The sequence below is a fragment of the Aquarana catesbeiana genome, linkage group LG12, assembly GCF_042186555.1.
Source record: "Aquarana catesbeiana isolate 2022-GZ linkage group LG12, ASM4218655v1, whole genome shotgun sequence".
NCBI lineage: Eukaryota > Metazoa > Chordata > Amphibia > Anura > Ranidae > Aquarana > Aquarana catesbeiana.
This window is the reverse complement of record NC_133335.1, coordinates 219,566,750-219,586,743: the sequence shown is the minus strand read 5'-3', so window position 1 is coordinate 219,586,743 and position 19,994 is coordinate 219,566,750. Positions and strand designations below refer to the sequence as shown.

The window sequence follows — 19,994 nt, the reverse complement described above, 5'->3', positions numbered from 1 at the left end:
TCAGAGTCAGTATATTTTGGGCAGGATTTTTACTTTTTTTTTTAAATCAGTATCTGTGTTTTAGGCAGGAAAAAAAAAATGCACACTATTGTTTCTGTACTACGGGTACAAAACATACACATGCAGTATTGCTGCGATCCCTGGGAGCAGGAGAATTAATTTTGCGTTGTTCTTTGGTGGTGGGTTATGGTAACAAGAAATATACAGCCAAAAAAAAATTTTTTTCTGTTACCATAGATAATAATGAAGAAAAAAAAAATAAATAAAAATTAGGCGATATACAACCCCTGGCAAAAATTATGGAATCACCAGTCCCTGAGGATGTTCCTTCAGGTGTTTATTGTTGTAGAAAAAAAGCAGATCACAGACATGGCCAAAAACTAAAGGCATTTCAAATGGCAACTTTCTGGCTTTAAGAAACACTAAAAGAAATCAAGAAAAATAATTGTGGTGGCCAGTAACAGTTAGATTTATAGAACAAGCACAGGGAATAAATTATGGAATCACTCAATTCTGAGGAAAAAATTATGGAATCACCCTGTAAATTTGCATTACAAACACTAACACCTGCATCAGATTAAATCTGCTTGTTAGTATGTAGGTAAAAAGGAGTGATCACACCTTGGAGAGCTGTTGCAACAAGTGGACTGACATGAAGCATGGCTCCAACACCAGAGATGGCAATTGAAAAAAAGGAGAGGATTATCAAACTCCTTAACCACTTGCCGACCGCCGCACGACTATATACGTCGGCAGAATGGCACGGGCAGGCAAAAGGACGTGTATGTACGTCCTTGCCTGCCCGCGGGTGGGGGGTCCGATCGGACCCCCCCCCGGTGCCTGCGGCGGTCGGCAAATCTCCCCCGGCGATCGGAGGTGAGGGGGAGGCCATCCATTCGTGGCCCCCCCCTCGCGATCGCTCTCAGCCAATGGGATCATTTCCCTGCCTCTGTATTGTACACAGAGGCAGAGGAAATGATGTCATCTCTCCTCGGCTCGGTATTTTCCGTTCCGGGCCGAGGAGAGAAGACTGCAATGTAAGTGCACCAACACACTACACACAGTAGAACATGCCAGGCACACAAAACACCCCGATCCCCCCCCGATCGCCCCCCGATCCCCCCCCAATCACCCCCCCCCCCCTGTCACAAACTGACACCAAGCAGGTTTTTTTTTTTTTTTTCTGATTACTGTATTGGTGTCAGTTTGTGACAGTTACAGTGTCAGGGCAGTGAGTGTTAGGCCCCCTGTAGGTCTAGGATACCCCCTTAACCCCCCCCTAATAAAGTTTTAACCCCTTGATCACCCCCTGTCACCAGTGTCGCTAAGCGATCATTTTTCTGATCGCTGTATTAGTGTCGCTGGTGACGCTAGTTAGGGACGTAAATATTTAGGTTCGCCGTCAGCGTTTTATAGCGACAGGGACCCCCATATACTACCGAATAAATGTTTTAACCCCTTGATTGCCCCCTAGTTAACCCTTTCACCACTGATCACTGTATAACCGTTACGGGTGACGCTGGTTAGTTTGTTTATTTTTTATAGTGTCAGGGCACCCGCCGTTTATTACCGAATAAAGATTTAGCCCCCTGATCACCCGACGGTGATATGCGTCGCCCCAGGCAGCGTCAGATTAGCGCCAGTACCGCTAACACCCACGCACGCAGCATACGCCTCCCTTAGTGGTATAGTATCTGTACGGATCAATATCTGATCTGATCAGATCTATACTAGCGTCCCCAGCAGTTTAGGGTTCCCAAAAACACAGTGTTAGCGGGATCAGCCCAGATACCTGCTAGCACCTGCATTTTGCCCCTCCGCCCGGCTCGGCCCAGCCCACCCAAGTGCAGTATCGATCGATCACTGTCACTTACAAAACACTAAACGCATAACTGCAGCGTTCGCAGAGTCAGGCCTGATCCCTGCGATCGCTAACAGTTTTTTTGGTAGCATTTTGGTGAAATGGCAAGCACCAGCCCCAGGCAGCGTCAGGTTAGCGCCAGTACCGCTAACACCCACGCACGCACCGTACACCTCCCTTAGTGGTATAGTATCTGAACGCATCAATATCTGATCCGATCAGATCTATACTAGCGTCCCCAGCAGTTTAGGGTTCCCAAAAACGCAGTGTTAGCGGGATCAACCCAGATACCTGCTAGCAACTGCGTTTTACCCCTCCGCCCGGCCCAGCCCAGCCCACCCAAGTGCAGTATTGATCGATCACTGTCACTTACAAAACACTAAACGCATAACTGCAGCGTTCGCAGAGTCAGGCCTTGATCCCTGCGATCGCTAACAGTTTTTTTTGGTAGCGTTTTGGTGAACTGGCAAGCACCAGCCCCAGGCAGCGTCAGGTTAGTGCCAGTAGCGCTAACACCCACGCACGCACCGTACACCTCCCTTAGTGGTATAGTATCTGAACTGATCAATATCTGATCCGATCAGATCTATACTGGCGTCCCCAGCAGTTTAGGGTTCCCAAAAACGCAGTGTTAGCGGGATCAGCCCAGATACCTGCTAGCACCTGCGTTTTGCCCCTCCGCCCGGCCCAGCCCAGCCCAGCCCACCCAAGTGCAGTATCGATCGATCACCGTCACTTACAAAACACTAAATGCATAACTGCAGCGTTCGCAGAGTCAGGCCTGATCCCTGCGATCGTTAACAGTTTTTTTGGTAGCGTTTTGGTGAACTGGCAAGCGCCAGCGGCCTAGTACACCCCGGTCGTAGTCAAACCAGCACTGCAGTAACACTTGGTGACGTGGCGAGTCCCATAAGTGCAGTTCAAGCTGGTGAGGTGGCAAGCACAAATAGTGTCCCGCTGCCACCAAGAAGACAAACACAGGCCAGTCATGCCCATAGTGCCCTTCCTGCTGCATTCGCCAATCCTAATTGGGAACCCACCACTTCTGCAGCGCCCGTACTTCCCCCATTCACATCCCCAACCGAATGCAGTCGGCTGCATGAGAGGCATTTTTATGTCCTCCCGAGTACCCCTACCCAACGAACCCCCCCAAAAAAGATGTTGTGTCTGCAGCAAGCGCGGATATAGGCGTGACACCCGCTATTATTGTCCCTCCTGTCCTGACAATCCTGGTCTTTGCATTGGTGAATGTTTTGAACGCTACCATTCACTAGTTGAGTATTAGCGTAGGGTACAGCATTGCACAGACTAGGACACACTTTCACAGGGTCTCCCAAGATGCGATCGCATTTTGAGAGACCCGAACCTGGAACCGGTTACAGTTATAAAAGTTACAGTTACAAAAAAAGTGTAAAAAAAAAAAAAACACAAACAAAAATATAAAATAAAAAATAATAGTTGTCGTTTTATTGTTCTCTCTCTATTCTCTCTCTCTATTCTCTCTATTGTTCTGCTCTTTTTTACTGTATTCTATTCTGCAATGTTTTATTGTTATTATGTTTTATCATGTTTGCTTTTCAGGTCTGCAATTTTTTATACTTTACCGTTTACTGTGCTTTATTGTTAACCATATTTTTGTCTTCAGGTACAGCATTCACGACTTTGAGTGGTTATACCAGAATGCTTGCAGGTTTAGGTATCATCTTGGTATCATTCTTTTCAGCCAGCGGTCGGCTTTCATGCAAAAGCAATCCTAGCGGCTAATTAGCCTCTAGACTGCTTTTACAAGCAGTGGGAGAGAATGCCCCCCCCCCCCCCCCACCGTCTTCCGTGTTTTTCTCTGGCTCTCCTGTCTCAACAGGGAACCTGAGAATGCAGCCGGTGATTCAGCCAGCTGACCATAGAGCTGATCAGAGACCAGAGTGGCTCCAAACATCTCTATGGCCTAAGAAACCGGAAGCTACGAGCATTTTATGACTTAGATTTCGCCGGATGTAAATAGCGCCATTGGGAAATTGGGAAAGCATTTTATCATACCGATCTTGGTGTGGTCAGATGCTTTGAGGGCAGAGGAGAAATCTAGGGTCTAATAGACCCCAATTTTTTCAAAAAAGAGTACCTGTCACTACCTATTGCTATCATAGGGGATATTTACATTCCCTGAGATAACAATAAAAATGATAAAAAAAAAAAAAATGAAAGGAACAGTTTTAAAATAAGATAAAAAAGCAAAAAAAAATAAAGAAAAAAAAAAAAAAAAAAAAAAAAAAAAAAAAAAAAAAAAAAGCACCCCTGTCCCCCCTGCTCTCGCGCTAAGGCGAACGCAAGCGTCGGTCTGGCGTCAAATGTAAACAGCAATTGCACCATGCATGTGAGGTATCACCGCGACGGTCAGATCGAGGGCAGTAATTTTAGCAGTAGACCTCCTCTGTAAATCTAAAGTGGTAACCTGTAAAGGCTTTTAAAGGCTTTTAAAAATGTATTTATTTTGTTGTCACTGCACGTTTGTGCGCAATTGTAAAGCATGTCATGTTTGGTATCCATGTACTCGGCCTAAGATCATCTTTTTTATTTCATCAAACATATGGGCAATATAGTGTGTTTTAGTGCATTAAAATGTAAAAAAGTGTGTTTTTTCCCCAAAAAATGCGTTTGAAAAATCGCTGCGCAAATACTGTGTGAAAAAAAAAAATTAAACACCCACCATTTTAATCTGTAGGGCATTTGCTTTAAAAAAATATATAATGTGTGGGGGTTCAAAGTAATTTTCTTGCAAAAAAAAATAATTTTTTCATGTAATCAAAAAGTGTCAGAAAGGGCTTTGTCTTCAAGTGGTTAGAAGAGTGGGTGATGTGTGACATAAGCTTCTAAATGTTGTGCATAAAATGCCAGGACAGTTCAAACCCCCCCCAAATGACCCCATTTTGGAAAGTAGACACCCCAAGCTATTTGCTGAGAGGCATGTCGAGTCCATGGAATATTTTATATTGTGACACAAGTTGCGGGAAAGAGACAAATTATTATTATTTTTTTTTTTTTTTGCACAAAGTTGTCACTAAATTATATATTGCTCAAACATGCCATGGGAATATGTGAAATTACACCCCAAAATACATTCTGTTGCTTCTCCTGAGTACGGGGATACCACATGTGTGAGACTTTTTGGGAGCCTAGCCACGTATGGGACCCCGAAAACCAAGCACCGCCTTCAGGCTTTCTAAGGGCGTAAATTTTTGATTTCACTCTTCACTGCCTATCACAGTCTCGGAGGCCATGGAATGCCCAGGTGGCACAAACCCCCCCCAAATGACCCCATTTTGGAAAGTAGACACCCCAAGCTATTTGCTGAGAGGTATAGTGAGTATTTTGCAGACCTCACTTTTTGTCACAAAGTTTTGAAAATTAAAAAAAGAAAAAAAAAATTTTTTTTTTTGTCTTTCTTCATTTTCAAAAACAAATGAGAGCTGCAAAATACTCACCATGCCTCTCAGCAAATAGCTTGGGGTGTCTACTTTCCAAAATGGGGTCATTTGGGGGGGTTTGTGCCACCTGGGCATTCCATGGCCTCCGAAACTGTGATAGGCAGTGAAGAGTGAAATCAAAAATGTACACCCTTAGAAATCCTGAAGGCGGTGATTGGTTTTCGGGGTCCCGTACGCGGCTAGGCTCCTAAAAAGTCCCACACATGTGGTATCCCCGTACTCAAGAGAAGCAGCAGAATGTATTTTGGGGTGCAATTCCACATATGCCCATGACCTGTGTGAGCAATATATCATTTAGTGACAACTTTGTGCAAAAAAAAAAAAAAAAATAAAATAAATTGTCACTTTCCCGCAACTTGTGTCAAAATATAAAATATTCCATGGACTCAACATGCCTCTCAGCAAATAGCTTGGGGTGTCTACTTTCCAAAATGGGGTCATTTGGGGGGGGTTTGTGCCATCTGGGCATTTTATGGCCTTCAAAACTGTGATAGGTAGTGAGGAGTAAAATCAAAAATGTACGCCCTTAGAAATCCTGAAGGCAGTGATTGGTTTTCGGGGCCCCGTATGCGGCTAGGCTCCCAAAAAGTCCCACACATGTGGTATCCCCATACTCAGGAGAAGCAGCTAAATGTATTTTGGGGTGCAATTCCACATATGCCCATGGCCTGTGTGAGCAATATATCATTTAGTGACAACTTTTTGTAATTTTTTTTTTTTTTTTTTTTTTATTTTTCATTATTCAATCACTTGGGACAAAAAAAATGAATATTCAATGGGCTCAACATGCCTCTCAGCAATTTCCTTGGGGTGTCTACTTTCCAAAATGGGGTCATTTGTGGGGGTTTTGTACTGCCCTGTCATTTTAGCACCTCAAGAAATGACATAGGCAGTCATAAATTAAAGACTGTGTAAATTCCAGAAAATGTACCCTAGTTTGTAGGCGCTATAACTTTTGCGCAAACCAATAAATATACACTTATTGACATTTTTTTTACCAAAGACATGTGGCCAAATACATTTTGGCCTAAATGTATGGCTAAAATTGAGTTTATTGGATTTTTTTTAGAACAAAAAGTAGAAAATATCATTTTTTTTCAAAATTTTCGGTCTTTTTCCGTGTATAGCGCAAAAAATAAAAACGGCAGAGGTGATCAAATACCATCAAAAGAAAGCTCTATTTGTGGGAAGAAAAGGACGCAAATTTCGTTTGGTTACAGCATTGCATGACCGCGCAATTAGCAGTTAAAGCGACGCAGTGCCAAATTGTAAAAAGTGCTCTGGTCAGGAAGGGGGTAAATCCTTCCGGGGCTGAAGTGGTTAAAGAGGGTAAATCATCACGCAGTGTTGCACAAGATGTTGGTTGTTCACAGTCGGCTGTGTCTAAAACATGGACCAAATACAAACAACATGGGAAGGTGGTTAAAGGCAAGCATACTGGTAGACCAAGGAAGACATCAAAGCGTGAAGACAGAAAACTTAAAGCAATATGCCTTGAAAACAGAAAATGTACAACAAAACAAATGAGGAACAAATGGGAAGAAACTGGAGTCAACATCTGTGACCGAACTGTAAGAAACCGCCTAAAGGAAATGGGATTTACATACAGAAAAGCTAAAAGAAAGCCATCTCTAACACCTAAACACAAAAAAACAAGGTTACAAAGGGCTAAGGAAAGGCAATCGTGGACTGTGGATGATTGGATTTCTGTCTTGACGCTTTGATGTCTTCCTTGGTCTACCAGTATGCTTGCCTTTACCACCTTCCCATGTTGTTTGTATTTGGTCCATGTTTTAGACACAGCCGACTGAACAACCAACATCTTGTGCAACACTGCGTGATGATTTACGGAGTTTGATAATCCTCTCCTTTTTTTCAATTAACATCTCTGGTGTTGGAGCCATGCTTCATGTCAGTCCACTTGTTGCAACAGCTCTCCAAGGTGTGATCACTCCTTTTTACCTACATACTAACAAGCAGATTAAATCTGATGCAGGTGTTAGTGTTTGTAATGCAAATTTACAGGGTGATTCCATAATTGCCTTTAGTTTTTGGCCATGTCTGTGATCTGCTTTTTTTTTTCTACAACAGCAAACAACTGAAGGAACATCCTCAGGGACTGGTGATTCCATAATTTTTGCCAGGGGTTGTACACTACCATTTACCAAATGAAAACCCAATCTTTACTGGAAAAAAATAAATATAATCCACCTGGATGCACAAAGTAGTTGTGATTGTATGTATGGTTTTATCAACTCATGTCAAAGTTGCAAAATTATGCTTAGGCATGAAACATGTTTTCCCCTTTGGGTATGAAGGGGTTAATATGAGTTGTGCGATATAAAGATAAACACATTTTTATATCTTTATTAACCCGATAATTAAGTTCTGGTGGGTGGGTCGAAACATGTCAGGGGGTGTGGCTTTGGCAGACTAGCTTAGCTGGGACGGGCGTGCGGCGCTTCTTTGATTTGATACATGCATCACTTCGGATGAACACCTTTGGCAGCCTGCACCTTTCTCCCTGGTGACTGCGGAAGTTTGGTTTCCCCAGCTTGAGCTGCGTTCATAGTCTAATACTGCCACTTATGTTATTGTGATTCATGCTAATGATAGTGCTGTGTTTATTACCATTTTTATACTCTATAATGTGGGTATTCCGGAATAGGATGCAAGGTGTAATTTTCCCAAGGACAAAGCTATATAAAGCCAACCTTTCCCATTCTTTCCATAAAAAAGGGAAAAATAAAATGTTTTGGCTAGAATTGGCCTTTAACACTTTCTTAAACCTTTCACACCATCCGAACGAAAAACATGCAGCCCCACTAAGACTGGGCTTTTTTTTCCCCAAGGGGCTGCATATTTGAATATCTCCTTTGTGTGTCCCAGCACAGAGACTGGGGTCTCACAGAGAGCCCCCGTTCTAACGATCGGGACCCAGAACCCCCGATACCGGGTCACCTGATTGTTTTGATCAGTCACTGTGAATCCCGCCCCCGTGTTTTCTGTCTCTGAATGGATGAGACAGATACATTGCATCTTTCATTGTCCTTGGAAATAGAAAAAAAAAAAAAAAAAAAAAAAAAGGTGTAAAAAAAAAAAAAAAAAGAAGAAAAGAAGAAAAAAAAAAAATGTATATGTATATGTATATGTATATGTATATATATATATATATATATATATATATATATATATATATATATATCTCAAGGTCAGCCCCAGGGTTAGTGTTTGGGTCAGTATTTTTTAATTAGTGTCAGTGTTGGTGTGTTTTAGGCAATATAAAAAAAAAAATGCACACTATTGTTTTGGTGCTGTACTACGGGTACAAACAACAACATACACATATGTGGTATTGCTGAAATTGTCAGGAGAAGGAGAATTTTGTTTTGGGTTGGTCTTTGGTGGTAGGTTATGGAAATAGCAAGAAATATACAGTTAAATTTAAAATAAAATCTTTTTTGTTGGGGACAGTTTTCCTTCGATAATAAAAAAAAAAAAAAAAAAAAACACACACAGAAGATATCATTACCATTTACCACCAAATAAAAGCTCAATTTGTCCTGAAAAAAAAACAAAAAAAACAAAACGTGGTATAGCCCACCTGGATGCACAAAGTAGTTGTGATGATATGTACAGGTTTACTAAACGTATGTCAAAGTTGCAAAATTGTGCTTATACATTAATATTTGTTTTACCCTTTAGGCGCGAAGAGGTTAAAATGTCAGAAATGGAACCAGGCTTCCAATACTTACAGCTGTAAACGCCTCTCAAAAAATAGTAAAATCCCCCTTTAGCGTCAGCCATGCACAAAACATTTTACACAGACAACGTAGAAGTTACGAATTTATTATTTACACAATTTGTAAAGTACACAAATACAGTAGTGATACAAATTGTTGTTTGAGCAATAAGTATCAATGTACAGGATTATTTTTTTTTCCCGATCCCAGGAAAACATTCGGTCGTTTTATGGCAAAAATAAAAACGAGGGAAGGAGCGCTCCCCTCGGCTGGAATAGACGACGCAAAGATCTTGTGTACAGTGGTTAGAAAAGTCGGTCAGTTAACAGGACATTCATAGATATTTACAAAGAAAAAAAAAAAAAAAAGCACGCTGTGAAGAATCGTACAAGGAACATGGGACATGCGCAAAAAAGTCTTACGGGTTATACTAGCATACAAAGGACAATTCCTTCTGGGACAAGCCTCACGTTATTTTTAAGAAATAATCAGTAAAACTCCCTTACAACAAGAACACAAAGCCCTACTTAGTACTGTAAATACCCACCTAACACACTCCTGTACCATAAAAAGGATTGCTGTGAAGGCTACAGAAGGAAGAAGATATTTAAACCTTTTAAAAACACAACCAATAGACCACATCGAACATTTGAAACCCATCCCCCCACCCCCTCCCGCTAGCCCCACCCACCCATCACAAAATTTAGACAATCGTCAATATTGCAAAAAAAAAAAAACATCCTTTTCTTGTGGGCAACCCATCTTATGAGCCAGCACCTCCGAGGGTTTCGCACTGCTGCTCATCGTACGTGAGGGATGCACGTTGGGACAAGTTGATGTCAAACTCTACGAACACTGAAGTGGCCTTCAAAATTTTATTTGCTACAGTGATAACTTGAGGCTTCGAGAACAGTGGCGATGCAATGATCCGAGACCATCCAAGGCTTCAAAAATCTACAAAATGGACAAGATCGTGACTTCCGATATGGAACTAAATGGTGTCTATACAACAACAGTGATATGTTTTAGAACAAAGACTGAGGGAAAAAAAATTGCACGTTTTTTTTTTTTTTTTTTCCGTAGAAAATAGAGGTAACAAATTTTTTTTTTTGACACCATGAACGCCAATGCTGCGATTTTTGCTGCGTTAAACCTATAACAGCTATGCATAGGAATGCTTTTATCGACCCCAATAAAAAAAAAAAAAGTTGAAGAATTAAAAATATGAACAAAATATGTACTTTACTTGGGAAAACTAAAAATTTAAAAAAGGGGAAAATGCACACAAATTAAAAAAAAAAAAATTAAATATTGATTAAAGGGAGGGGGAAAAAAAACAAAACAAAAAACTAACGAAGCCCATCCGCGCCTGGACACTTTTCCAGTAAAATTACCAACTGCTCACCTTACATGCTACAAAACTGCTGTCACTAAGCAGAAAAGTCTGGCACTGACAGATGTAATTTTTTTTTTTTTTTCTAAACACACACACACACAAAAAAAGAAAAAATACATTTAACGTACAGAATAAAAAGGGCCCCTGATAAAAAGTAAAAGATGGCAATTCTGTATTTGGCGTCAAGAGTCTACGCTTGCACACGGGTGCTCAAAGTTCTCGCATGGCTATCGCGCCACTCCACAAACTCCGTCCCGCCAGCTGGTAATTGCTCAGATTATTATCTTGGTAAAAAGCATGTAAAGCTCCATTTTCCATTTGGTTCGTTTTTAATTCAGGGTTCTGTTGTGGCTGTGAATTTTTATTTTTTATTTTTTTCAATTTTTTATTGATTTTTTTTGCTAGTGAAACCACTGAAAAAGGTTAGCCATGCATTAAACCACCCTCCAAGAGGAATGTGATCATCGGTGCACGGTGGAAGGGAATCCGCTGGAAGCCACCCGACTTGGAATCTGTAAGGCAAAAGGAATAAGGTTACAGTCTGAATTACTAAAATCGGTACAAAATCAGAGAAAAATAAAAATAAGTATGATAGAGATCTCTCTCTCTCTATATATATATATATATCTCCTTCCTGAATCCTAACTTAGGCTGTTTTTTAAAAATGTTTAGTTGTGGATAGAGCGTGAGAATCTTTTCGTCTGACCTCAATATCTCCACACTGTGTTGATGGGGGAATGGAGCGATTATTTTTTCCACCAAAGAAAAATCGCACTGTCTATGGCTGGCTTTACTCTTCTCTATCCTAAATTAAACAGCTTACCGTATATACTTGAATATAAGCCGAGGCACCTAATTTTACCACAACAAATTGGGAAAACTTATTGACTCGAGTATAAGCCTAGGGTGAGAAATGCGCAGCTACTGTAAGTGGAAAAGGGGGTCAACAATGCCCATTTGCAGCCATAGGTCCCCCGAACTTCAAACTCAGTAGTTAAGGGTTCCTAGATGCCCCCTAGCTGCAGCCAAAATTTGGGGTCCCGAAACGACATTGCTGCAGATGGACATAGTTGACCGAATTTGGGGCCCTGTATCTCAGAGCCACTTGGTGCTAGGAACCCCAAAATTGGTGTGCAAACCCAGTGGAACTAGCACTACAACATATCCATAGCAGGGGTTCCTAGCACCAAGTGGCCCCGAGATACTGGGCCCCAAATCGGTTCAAAAATGTCAAGCACTTTTCTGCAGCAGAGAATGACATTTTCTGAACCGAATTTGGGGCCCCGTATCTCGGGGCCACTTGGTTGCTAGGAGCCCCAGCTTTGGATATGTTGTAGTGCTAGTTCCACTGGGTTTGCACAACAAATTTGAGGTTCCTAGCACCAAGTGGCCCCGAGATACGAGGCCCCAAATTCAGTTCGGAAAACGTCATTCTTTTCTGAAGAAAAGTGCTCGAGTATAAGCCGAGGGGGGCACTTTCAGCACAAAAACAATGTGCTGAAAAACTCAGCTTATACTCGAGTATATACGGTACCTTAAAATGTTACTAAACCTAAAGGTTTTTTTTACCTTAATGCGGGGATCCTCCAGCTGTTGCAGAACTACACATCCCATGAGGCATTGTAAAACTCTGACATTCACAGACATGACTAGGCATGATGGGAATTGTAGTTCCTGAACACCTGGAGGGCCGCAGTTTGAAGACCCCTGCCTTAATGCATTGTTTGCAATAAAAGGTAAAAAACGTTTTCCGTTTCTCTGTGCCCCCCTTCCCTGTGTGAAGGGGAAGAGAGAGGAGAAGAGATCAGAGCTGTGCACAGCTGCATCTATTCTCCCCTCTTTTCAACTTTGAACAGCAGCAGGACCCATTGGCTCTTGCTGCTGTCAATCAGATGCAGTGAAGAGGAAGTGGAGGGCAGGCCTAAGTCCCACTATGAAAGTCTATGGAGGGCACAGTTTTGGAGCGAGCAGACAACGCTCTCCCTATAGCCAGCAGCTGGCTATGGTAGTCCTAAGAGGAAGAGGAGGAGCCAAGATCGCCACCCCAGAAGGAGGAGGAGGATCGGGCCACTCTGTGCAATACCACTGCACAGAGCAGGTATTACATGTTTGTTATTAAAGTAAAAACATTTTATTTATTTTTTATTAAAAAGAACACCAAGTTGGGCTTTGAAGATTGAGCATCATTATTTAGCTGATGTCATTAAAAGGAGCCCCTAAGACTAAACGAATAACAAAAACTAATAAAAAAAGAAACCCCCCCCCCCAAAAAAAAAAAAAAAAAAAACACACACACCACGTTGAAAAAGTACCCAGAGCTGAAGACAAAAATAGCCAATATTAAAAATAGTAAAGCCTTTTTCTCTATAAGGCACTATTTTCAGCTAAAGTAACAAGAAAAAAAAACAAACACGTGTGAGCATACATGTCACAGATTACTGGATGGTTGGAAAATAATAAAGTACCCCGTAATTCCTCGAATTGATCAAATATTTCTGGTTTTAACAAACCTTGAAATGAATATTTCCATCAAGCCACTATTGTCATTAAAGAGAACCTGTGCTTAGAGAAACGACAGCACTGCCGTCCTCTCCTCCTGCTACACTCATTCCGTGTCTTCAACACAAAACTTGTACACAGGTCAAAGTTCTGACTTCAGCCGATTTGCTGGACCCTTTGGTTTCAGACGATCCACGACTCAGAAAACTAGCATGACAGACCGGTCACAAGTCTCTATATTTCACTCAGCACAGGTTTCCTTTAAAATGTTGTTCAATTAACATACAAAAACATTGATCGCGTTATGTCAACCTCTGTTTCGCTCATGCAGGGGAAAGACAGATCACTTCATTAGTGACCCAATCCGCTGCATGCGTTCAGCTTCTGTCCGAACACACTGTCTGGCTGTTTAGAGTGAAGAGAAGAGGCCTTTGAAGCTCCATATCAGTAATGGGGCAGATAGAGCTTCCTAGTACACCCACCTACTCCCATGCAACCTTACGAGGTGCTGAAGAGGCAACGCACTACCGTGGTCACACCAGAGGAAGGGGACTAAGTCACACGATTCCTTTACTGTTCTGGATAACTCTGCTCCCGGAACAGAGCACCAGAGAAGCAAAAAGTATCTCCTGTCAGTGGGACGGCCATTAAAAAGGATAAGTAACCTTCTGACAAAATATTTTTTTTTGCAGGTGAAAAAAATGTGCATTTATTAGTTTTTGTTGCAGGAGCCTGCAAAGCATTGCACCAGCAATCAGCAAATCGCTGATGCCATGCAGGTCTCCTGCAGATCTGTCACTGTATCGGCTCCCTCATACGAAGAAGCCCGATACATTCTGACAGGAAGAATTAAAGGGGTTGTAAACACTGTTTTCACCTTAAAACAGAGTTCCACCCAAAAATAGAACTTCTGCTTTTCCGGTCCTTTTAAGGGGGGAGCAGATACCTGTATAATACAGGTATTTGCTCCCACTCCTGGCGATTGATTGCTGCAGATGCCAAGGCAATCTACACCATGTCCGGCACGCCCCCCAGCCCCCCCCATCTTCTGAGAGACACACAGGTCCCAAAAGACAGCAGGGACCAGTCAGGACACACAGCCCGACTTATGCAGTAGGGAACCAGGCTGTGTAGCCGCAAGCCTTCACTTCCCGATTCCCTTACTGAAGATGCCGGCGCCTGCACCCGGGAGCCGAGGGACATATTGGCTTCAGGTAAGGACATCGCGGGCGCCCTGGACAGGTAAGTGCCCTAAAATAAATAGTCAGCAGCTGCAGTATTTGTAAGTGCTGACTTTTAAATTTTTTTTTGGCGGAATTCTGCTTTAATGCATCCTATGCATTAAGGTGAAAAAACTTCACTGACCAGCCCCCCAGTTTTACTCACCTGAGCCCGTTCGTTCCCACACCGAAGGCGTGCTCTACCTCTCTGGCCGGGGTTCTCGGTTCTTGATTGGATAGATTGAAGGAAGCGCAGCCATTGGCTCCCGCTGCTGTCAATCAAATTCAATGACGCGGGCGCTGAGTCCGGCATTCTGTGTCTATGGATGGAAATGCTGGACTCAGGAGCGCGCCCGCACGGTAACCCCACCAGGGCGATTGCTTCTCCTAGAAAATTTACTGATGCGGGGAGGAGTCACAAGCGCCGTTGGGGGACCCCAGAAGACAATGATCGGGGTCACTCTGTGCAAAACAAACTGCACAGTGGAGGCATGGTTTTTTTTTTTTTTTTTTTTAAAGAGGGTTTACAAACCCTTTAACCCCTTCCCGCCGAGCATATGCAGATATGCGTTCTCGACTTTCGGGGGTTATACCAGGATGATGCCCGCAGCTGCAGGCATCATCCCAGTACCGTTTTTTAGAGCGGGCGATCGGCTATCCAGAGATAACTACCAATGCAGCTAAAAGCCGCTCGATTGTTATCCCGGAGGAGCGGGAGGGAACCTTCCGGAGGCTAGAGAGAGACTGGCATGAAGCCAGAAATGGCTTCGTGCCAGTCTCCTGAATGTAAACACGGAAGGGACGTCACTTCCTGTTTACTCGGCTGCCAATGGCGCCGGATTTAAAAAAAATATACAGTATTCAGAAATCGTGGTTTTCGGCGATCTGAATACTTTGAAGTTCAAAAGGAGGGATTGGAGGTCTTTTAGACCCCCGATCCCTCCATAAAGAGTACCTGTCACCACCTATTACCACCAATTACTGTCAGAAGGGATGTATAAATTCCTTGTGACAGCAATAAAAGTGACAAATTATAATTCTTTTAAAAACACAATTTAATTATATAAAAATAAATTTAAAAATATATACTTTTTTTTAAAGCGCCCCGTCCCCGCGAGCTTGTGCAGCAAAGAAAACACATACGGAAGTCACGCCCGCATATGTAAACGGTGTTCAAAGCACACATGTGTGGTATCTGCGATTGTCAGAGCGAGAGCAATAATTCTAGCACTAGACCTCCTCTGTAACTCTAACCTGGTAACCGTAAAAAAAAATTTAAAGTGTCGCCTATGGAGATTTTTAGGTACCGTAGTTTGTCGCCATTCCACGAGTGCGTGCAATTATAAAGCGTGACATGTTTGGCATCTATTTACTTGGGGTAACATCTTTCACATTATGCAAAAAATTGGGCTAACTTTATTGTTTTATTGTTTTTTTTTAATTCATGAAAGTGTCCCTTTTCTCAAAAAGTTGCGTTTAAAACACAGCTGCACAAATACCGTGTGACATAAAATATTGCAACAATCGCCATTTTATTCTCTAGGGTCTCTACTAAAAAAAAAAATATATATATATACAGGGGGTCCCCTAGTTACAAACATCCGACTTACAAAGGGAGGGAGACAACAGGAAGTGAGAGGAAATCTACCCCTAGGAAGGGAAATTCACTCCTGTAAGAGCTATTATGGGGAAAAGGTACCTCCACTGATGCTTTATCACCAAGGCTTGTTTCCACAACAACCTAAAATTTTCAAAATCCAATTGTCATTGGGACAGAAAGTGAGGTGAAATCTTCTTAACAGGGGCATAGAAAGCAAAACAAATGTTACAGGGGTGTTAACCCTTCCCTATGCTATCCAAAAAGCTTAAAAATAGTTTTTTTTGGCTGGAGCTACACTTAAAAAATTTACCTGTTCCGACTTACAAACAGATTCAACTTAAGAACAAACCTACAGTCCCTAACTTGTTTGTAACCCGGGGACCCCCTGTGTATATTTTTTAGTAATTTTCCAGCAAAAAATATGGATTTTTTAACTTGTAAACACCAAATGACAGAAATAGACTTAGGCGTGAAAGGGTTAATGAACTACCACAGCGCTCACAGCTCCGTGGTAAGTCATTGAAAACTCCAAGCCGACAGCCGCAACGGCTGCTGGGTCTTGTAGTTTTCGATTTACAGTACTGTGAATGAGTAACGCAGCCAAGAGGGCGGGGCCCTGCATGGGTGCGTTTTTTTTTTTTTTTGACAGGTAGCAGATCCCCCACTAGCTGCCACAACGTATATGGGTGTAACATGTAACAAAAGGTGAACTTATCCTTAAAAGTGATCCTGTTACTTTTCCCTGCATTAACAAAGTGCCCTTTAATATGAACCTAGCACATTCTTACTAGATGTAGACATATTGTATGTGGAACCCCCTTTCAAGTCTCAAGAGGCTCTTTGGGACATGTAAATAAAGTAATGGTGTCAGGAAAACATAATGGCCCATGGACGTTGGGAAAAACCAAGACCACATATAAACCCGTGTCCCCTCCAAGCAGTCTTTCTACCACCTTCTTGGCCTATAGGTCTCTGGCATAGTACTTGCATTGTCCAACACTCCAGATAAAGTGACTAGGGGCAGACAATGTACTCGGAGGGGCAGTCTGGTTCATAAAGAAGAATGGAGGACCTGACAGACCCCATCCCCAATCATTCTCCTATTGATGTACATTGCAGCCCCGATCCCCTGTGTGTGGAACACGGACACATTAAATACTGAACCAGAGGTTAAGAGGTTGAAAAATGGATGAAAAAAAAAAAAAAAAAAGGAAGAAGGTGGTGATGGAGACCACATGGTCAGAAACCATGCCGATTGGTTAGTTGAGAGCTGGCGCTGTTTGACAGGCTGGCTCTCACAGCTAGGAACACGCAGTGCTGTGCGCTCCAAGCTGCGAAAGGAAATGTAAGCAGCATTGTGCAGGGAAACGTTGGAGCCGAACACCACGTTTTACAGAATTTTATATCGTTTGTTTGGACCAAGATGGTCCAAACATCCCATTTGCTTCACTAATATGTGCAGCAGCTGTCAGCTCTATATTAAAGGAGTTGTAAAGGCAGAAGGTTTTTCATCTTAATGTATTCTATGCATTAAGATAAACCTGTGTGTAGCAGCCGCCCCAGCACCCCCTAATACTTACCTGAGCCCATCTCTCTCCAGCGATGTCCACGAGTCCCTCGGCCGTCCGAGACTCTCCTTCCTGACTGGCTGAGACACAGCAGCAGCGTCATTGGTTCCCGCTGCTGTCAAAGTCAGTCAGCCAATATGGAGAGAGGGGGACAGGGCCAGTTCGCAGCTCCGCGTCTGAATGGACATAAGGAGCGATGACTCTGCTCGGGTGCCCTCATAGCAATCTGCTTGCTGTGGGGGCACTCGACAGGAGGGAGAGGCCAGGATCACAGAAGAGGGACCCGAGAAGAGGAGGATCGGGGCTGCACTGTGCAAAACCATTACACAGAGCAGGTAAGTATGACTTTTTTTTTTTTTTTAGTTTAAAAAAAAAAATAACAAACGAGACTTTACACACAGTTTAATTAAAAAGTCAAATACCATTATCTATAAAAACATCCATATATATTTTCTTTAAATGGTCATTTTCAATTTAGTACATCCTAAGTTTTCGGTACCAAAATTTCCATTCGGTGCACCTTTTTTGCAAATGAATACAAAGCTTCCTCTGATTGGCTGAGGTGGAGGATGACATCCTGTTTTCCGCCTCAGCCAGAGGAAGCTTTATATTTATTCAAAAAATAAAAAAAAGACTTCCTGTGAACGGCTGAGTAGCGCTCAACCCGAGTTGATTTTGTTCCAGGAGCCGGGCAGGGCTGCCGGACCACAGCGCTGTATATTGTATGTAGCTGAGGCTATTTTTTTTTAATGAATACAAAGCTTCCTCTGATTGGCTGAGGTGGGGATCATGATGTCATTTTCCACGTCAGCCAATCAGAGGAAGCTTTGTATTCATTAAAAAAAAAAAAAAAAAAAAAAATAGCCTCAGTTACATACAGTACATTCCTGTGAATGGCTGAGCAGTGCTTAACCCAATTTTGTTCCAGGAGTCAGACAGGACTGCCGAAACACAGCGCCGTCTACTGGATGTAGCTGAGGTTTTATAAACTTTATACAGTGCTGACAGCCAGTGCAAGCAAAGAGTGTGTTTGGACCAGCACACAATCTCTCACTATAAAAAGAGTATTTTTTTTTTCTTAAATTGTAAAGTTCCTGCTGTCCACAAGACTTCATATCTTCTGACGGGAAAATATTATTATTATTATAGTAATACAGGATTTATATAGCTAGCGCCCAACAGTTTGCACAGCGCTGTACAACATGAGAGCAGACAGTACAGTTACAAAACAATAATAAACTATAATGACCATTTAAAACCCAGATCTGCATATTTTGTTGACACTTCAAGTAAATGGAGACAAGTAAATGGTGTTCATCCAGAATCCTTGCAGTGAGAAATCTAGTGTAGCCGGTAAAGGTGACAGATTCAGGTCATAGGTCAATGTTCTTAGGTACAGCACCCGTCTACACAATCTAGCAACTACTCGCTTTCAATTAAAAAAAAAACCAAAAGAATAAAAAGAAGGAGGAAAGGAAAAGTGGGTTGGAGGATATATATATATATCACACAGCAACCAATTAGATCGTAAATTATAAATAAAAGACTACCTGCTGGAATCTGATTGGTTTGAGGTATTCTGACACAAGTTTAGGCCCCTCAAAATGGGAAAAGGTTAAAATACCCTTTTAGAACTTTGCCATTTTGTCCCCAAAGCAAGGTCCATAAAGACATGGATGAGCGAGTTTAGGGTGGAGAAACTTGGCTGGCCTGCACAGAGTACTGACCTCAACCTGATAGAACACCTTTAAAATGAATTAGAGCGGAGACTGCGAGCCAGGCCTTCTTGTCCAACATCAGTGCCTGACCTCACAAATGCGCTTCTGGAAGAATGATCAAACATTCCCATAGACACACTCCTAAACCTTGTGGACAGCCTTTCTAGAAGAGCTGAAGCTGTTATAGCTGCAAAGGGTGGGCCAACTCAATATTGAACCCTACGGACTAAGACTGGGATGGCATTAAAATGTGTGTGTATATTATATTATAATAAATAAATATTATATATATATATATATATATATATATATATATATATATATATATATATATATATATATATATATATATATATATATATATATATATATATCCCCCCCAAGCAGGAAACAAAAGTGGGCTCTTTATTGCTCGGTCTCTTCTGGAATAAACATTTACAATTCACAATTATTAGAATATACACTGAGCAGCGTAGCGTATGGCTTCGGCCCACATCTGTTCTAGAATAAATGTGTATTTATTCCAGGTAGATGTACTAGTTGTTTTTTATTAAGAAATTGTACTATATTAATTGGTGGGGGCTTTTTAAATATACATTTGCCTGGAGTTTAGCTTTAAACATCATCATCTTAGTTTTAAATAAACAATAGGCTCACTTTAAAGAGAGAGGAAGTCTGCACACCTTTTATTTCCACCAGGTAAAGAGACTTCCTGCTGGCCAGAGTAGAGCCTGGAGGGGAGGAGACTTCTTGGTGCCAAATGTCCTGTAGGCAGGGGCTTATACAAATAGGTCTTCTAGAATCTGATTGGTTGCTGTGGGGTACACTTTTGTCCAGTTTTTATAGGAGTTCCAGTGTTTCTTTTTTTTTCAAGAAATACATATCTGGTGGTCCGGATAAACACACC

General features: G+C 42.0%; 1 protein-coding gene across 2 annotated transcripts in view; it reads right to left on the bottom strand.

The window, feature by feature from the left end:
* Positions 1 to 9,176: 9,176 nt before the first annotated feature.
* CSNK1D (casein kinase 1 delta) overlaps positions 9,177 to 19,994 on the bottom strand; it is a 62,101-nt gene continuing 51,283 nt past the window's right edge. For both annotated transcript variants that reach the window (XM_073606697.1, XM_073606695.1), the window contains one exon: positions 9,177 to 10,994. Coding sequence is in view for 1 of the 2 variants with exons in the window: in XM_073606695.1 (XP_073462796.1) it covers positions 10,944 to 10,994 (51 nt within the window). In the remaining variant the exon portion in view is untranslated. The remainder of the gene's footprint in view (positions 10,995 to 19,994) is intronic.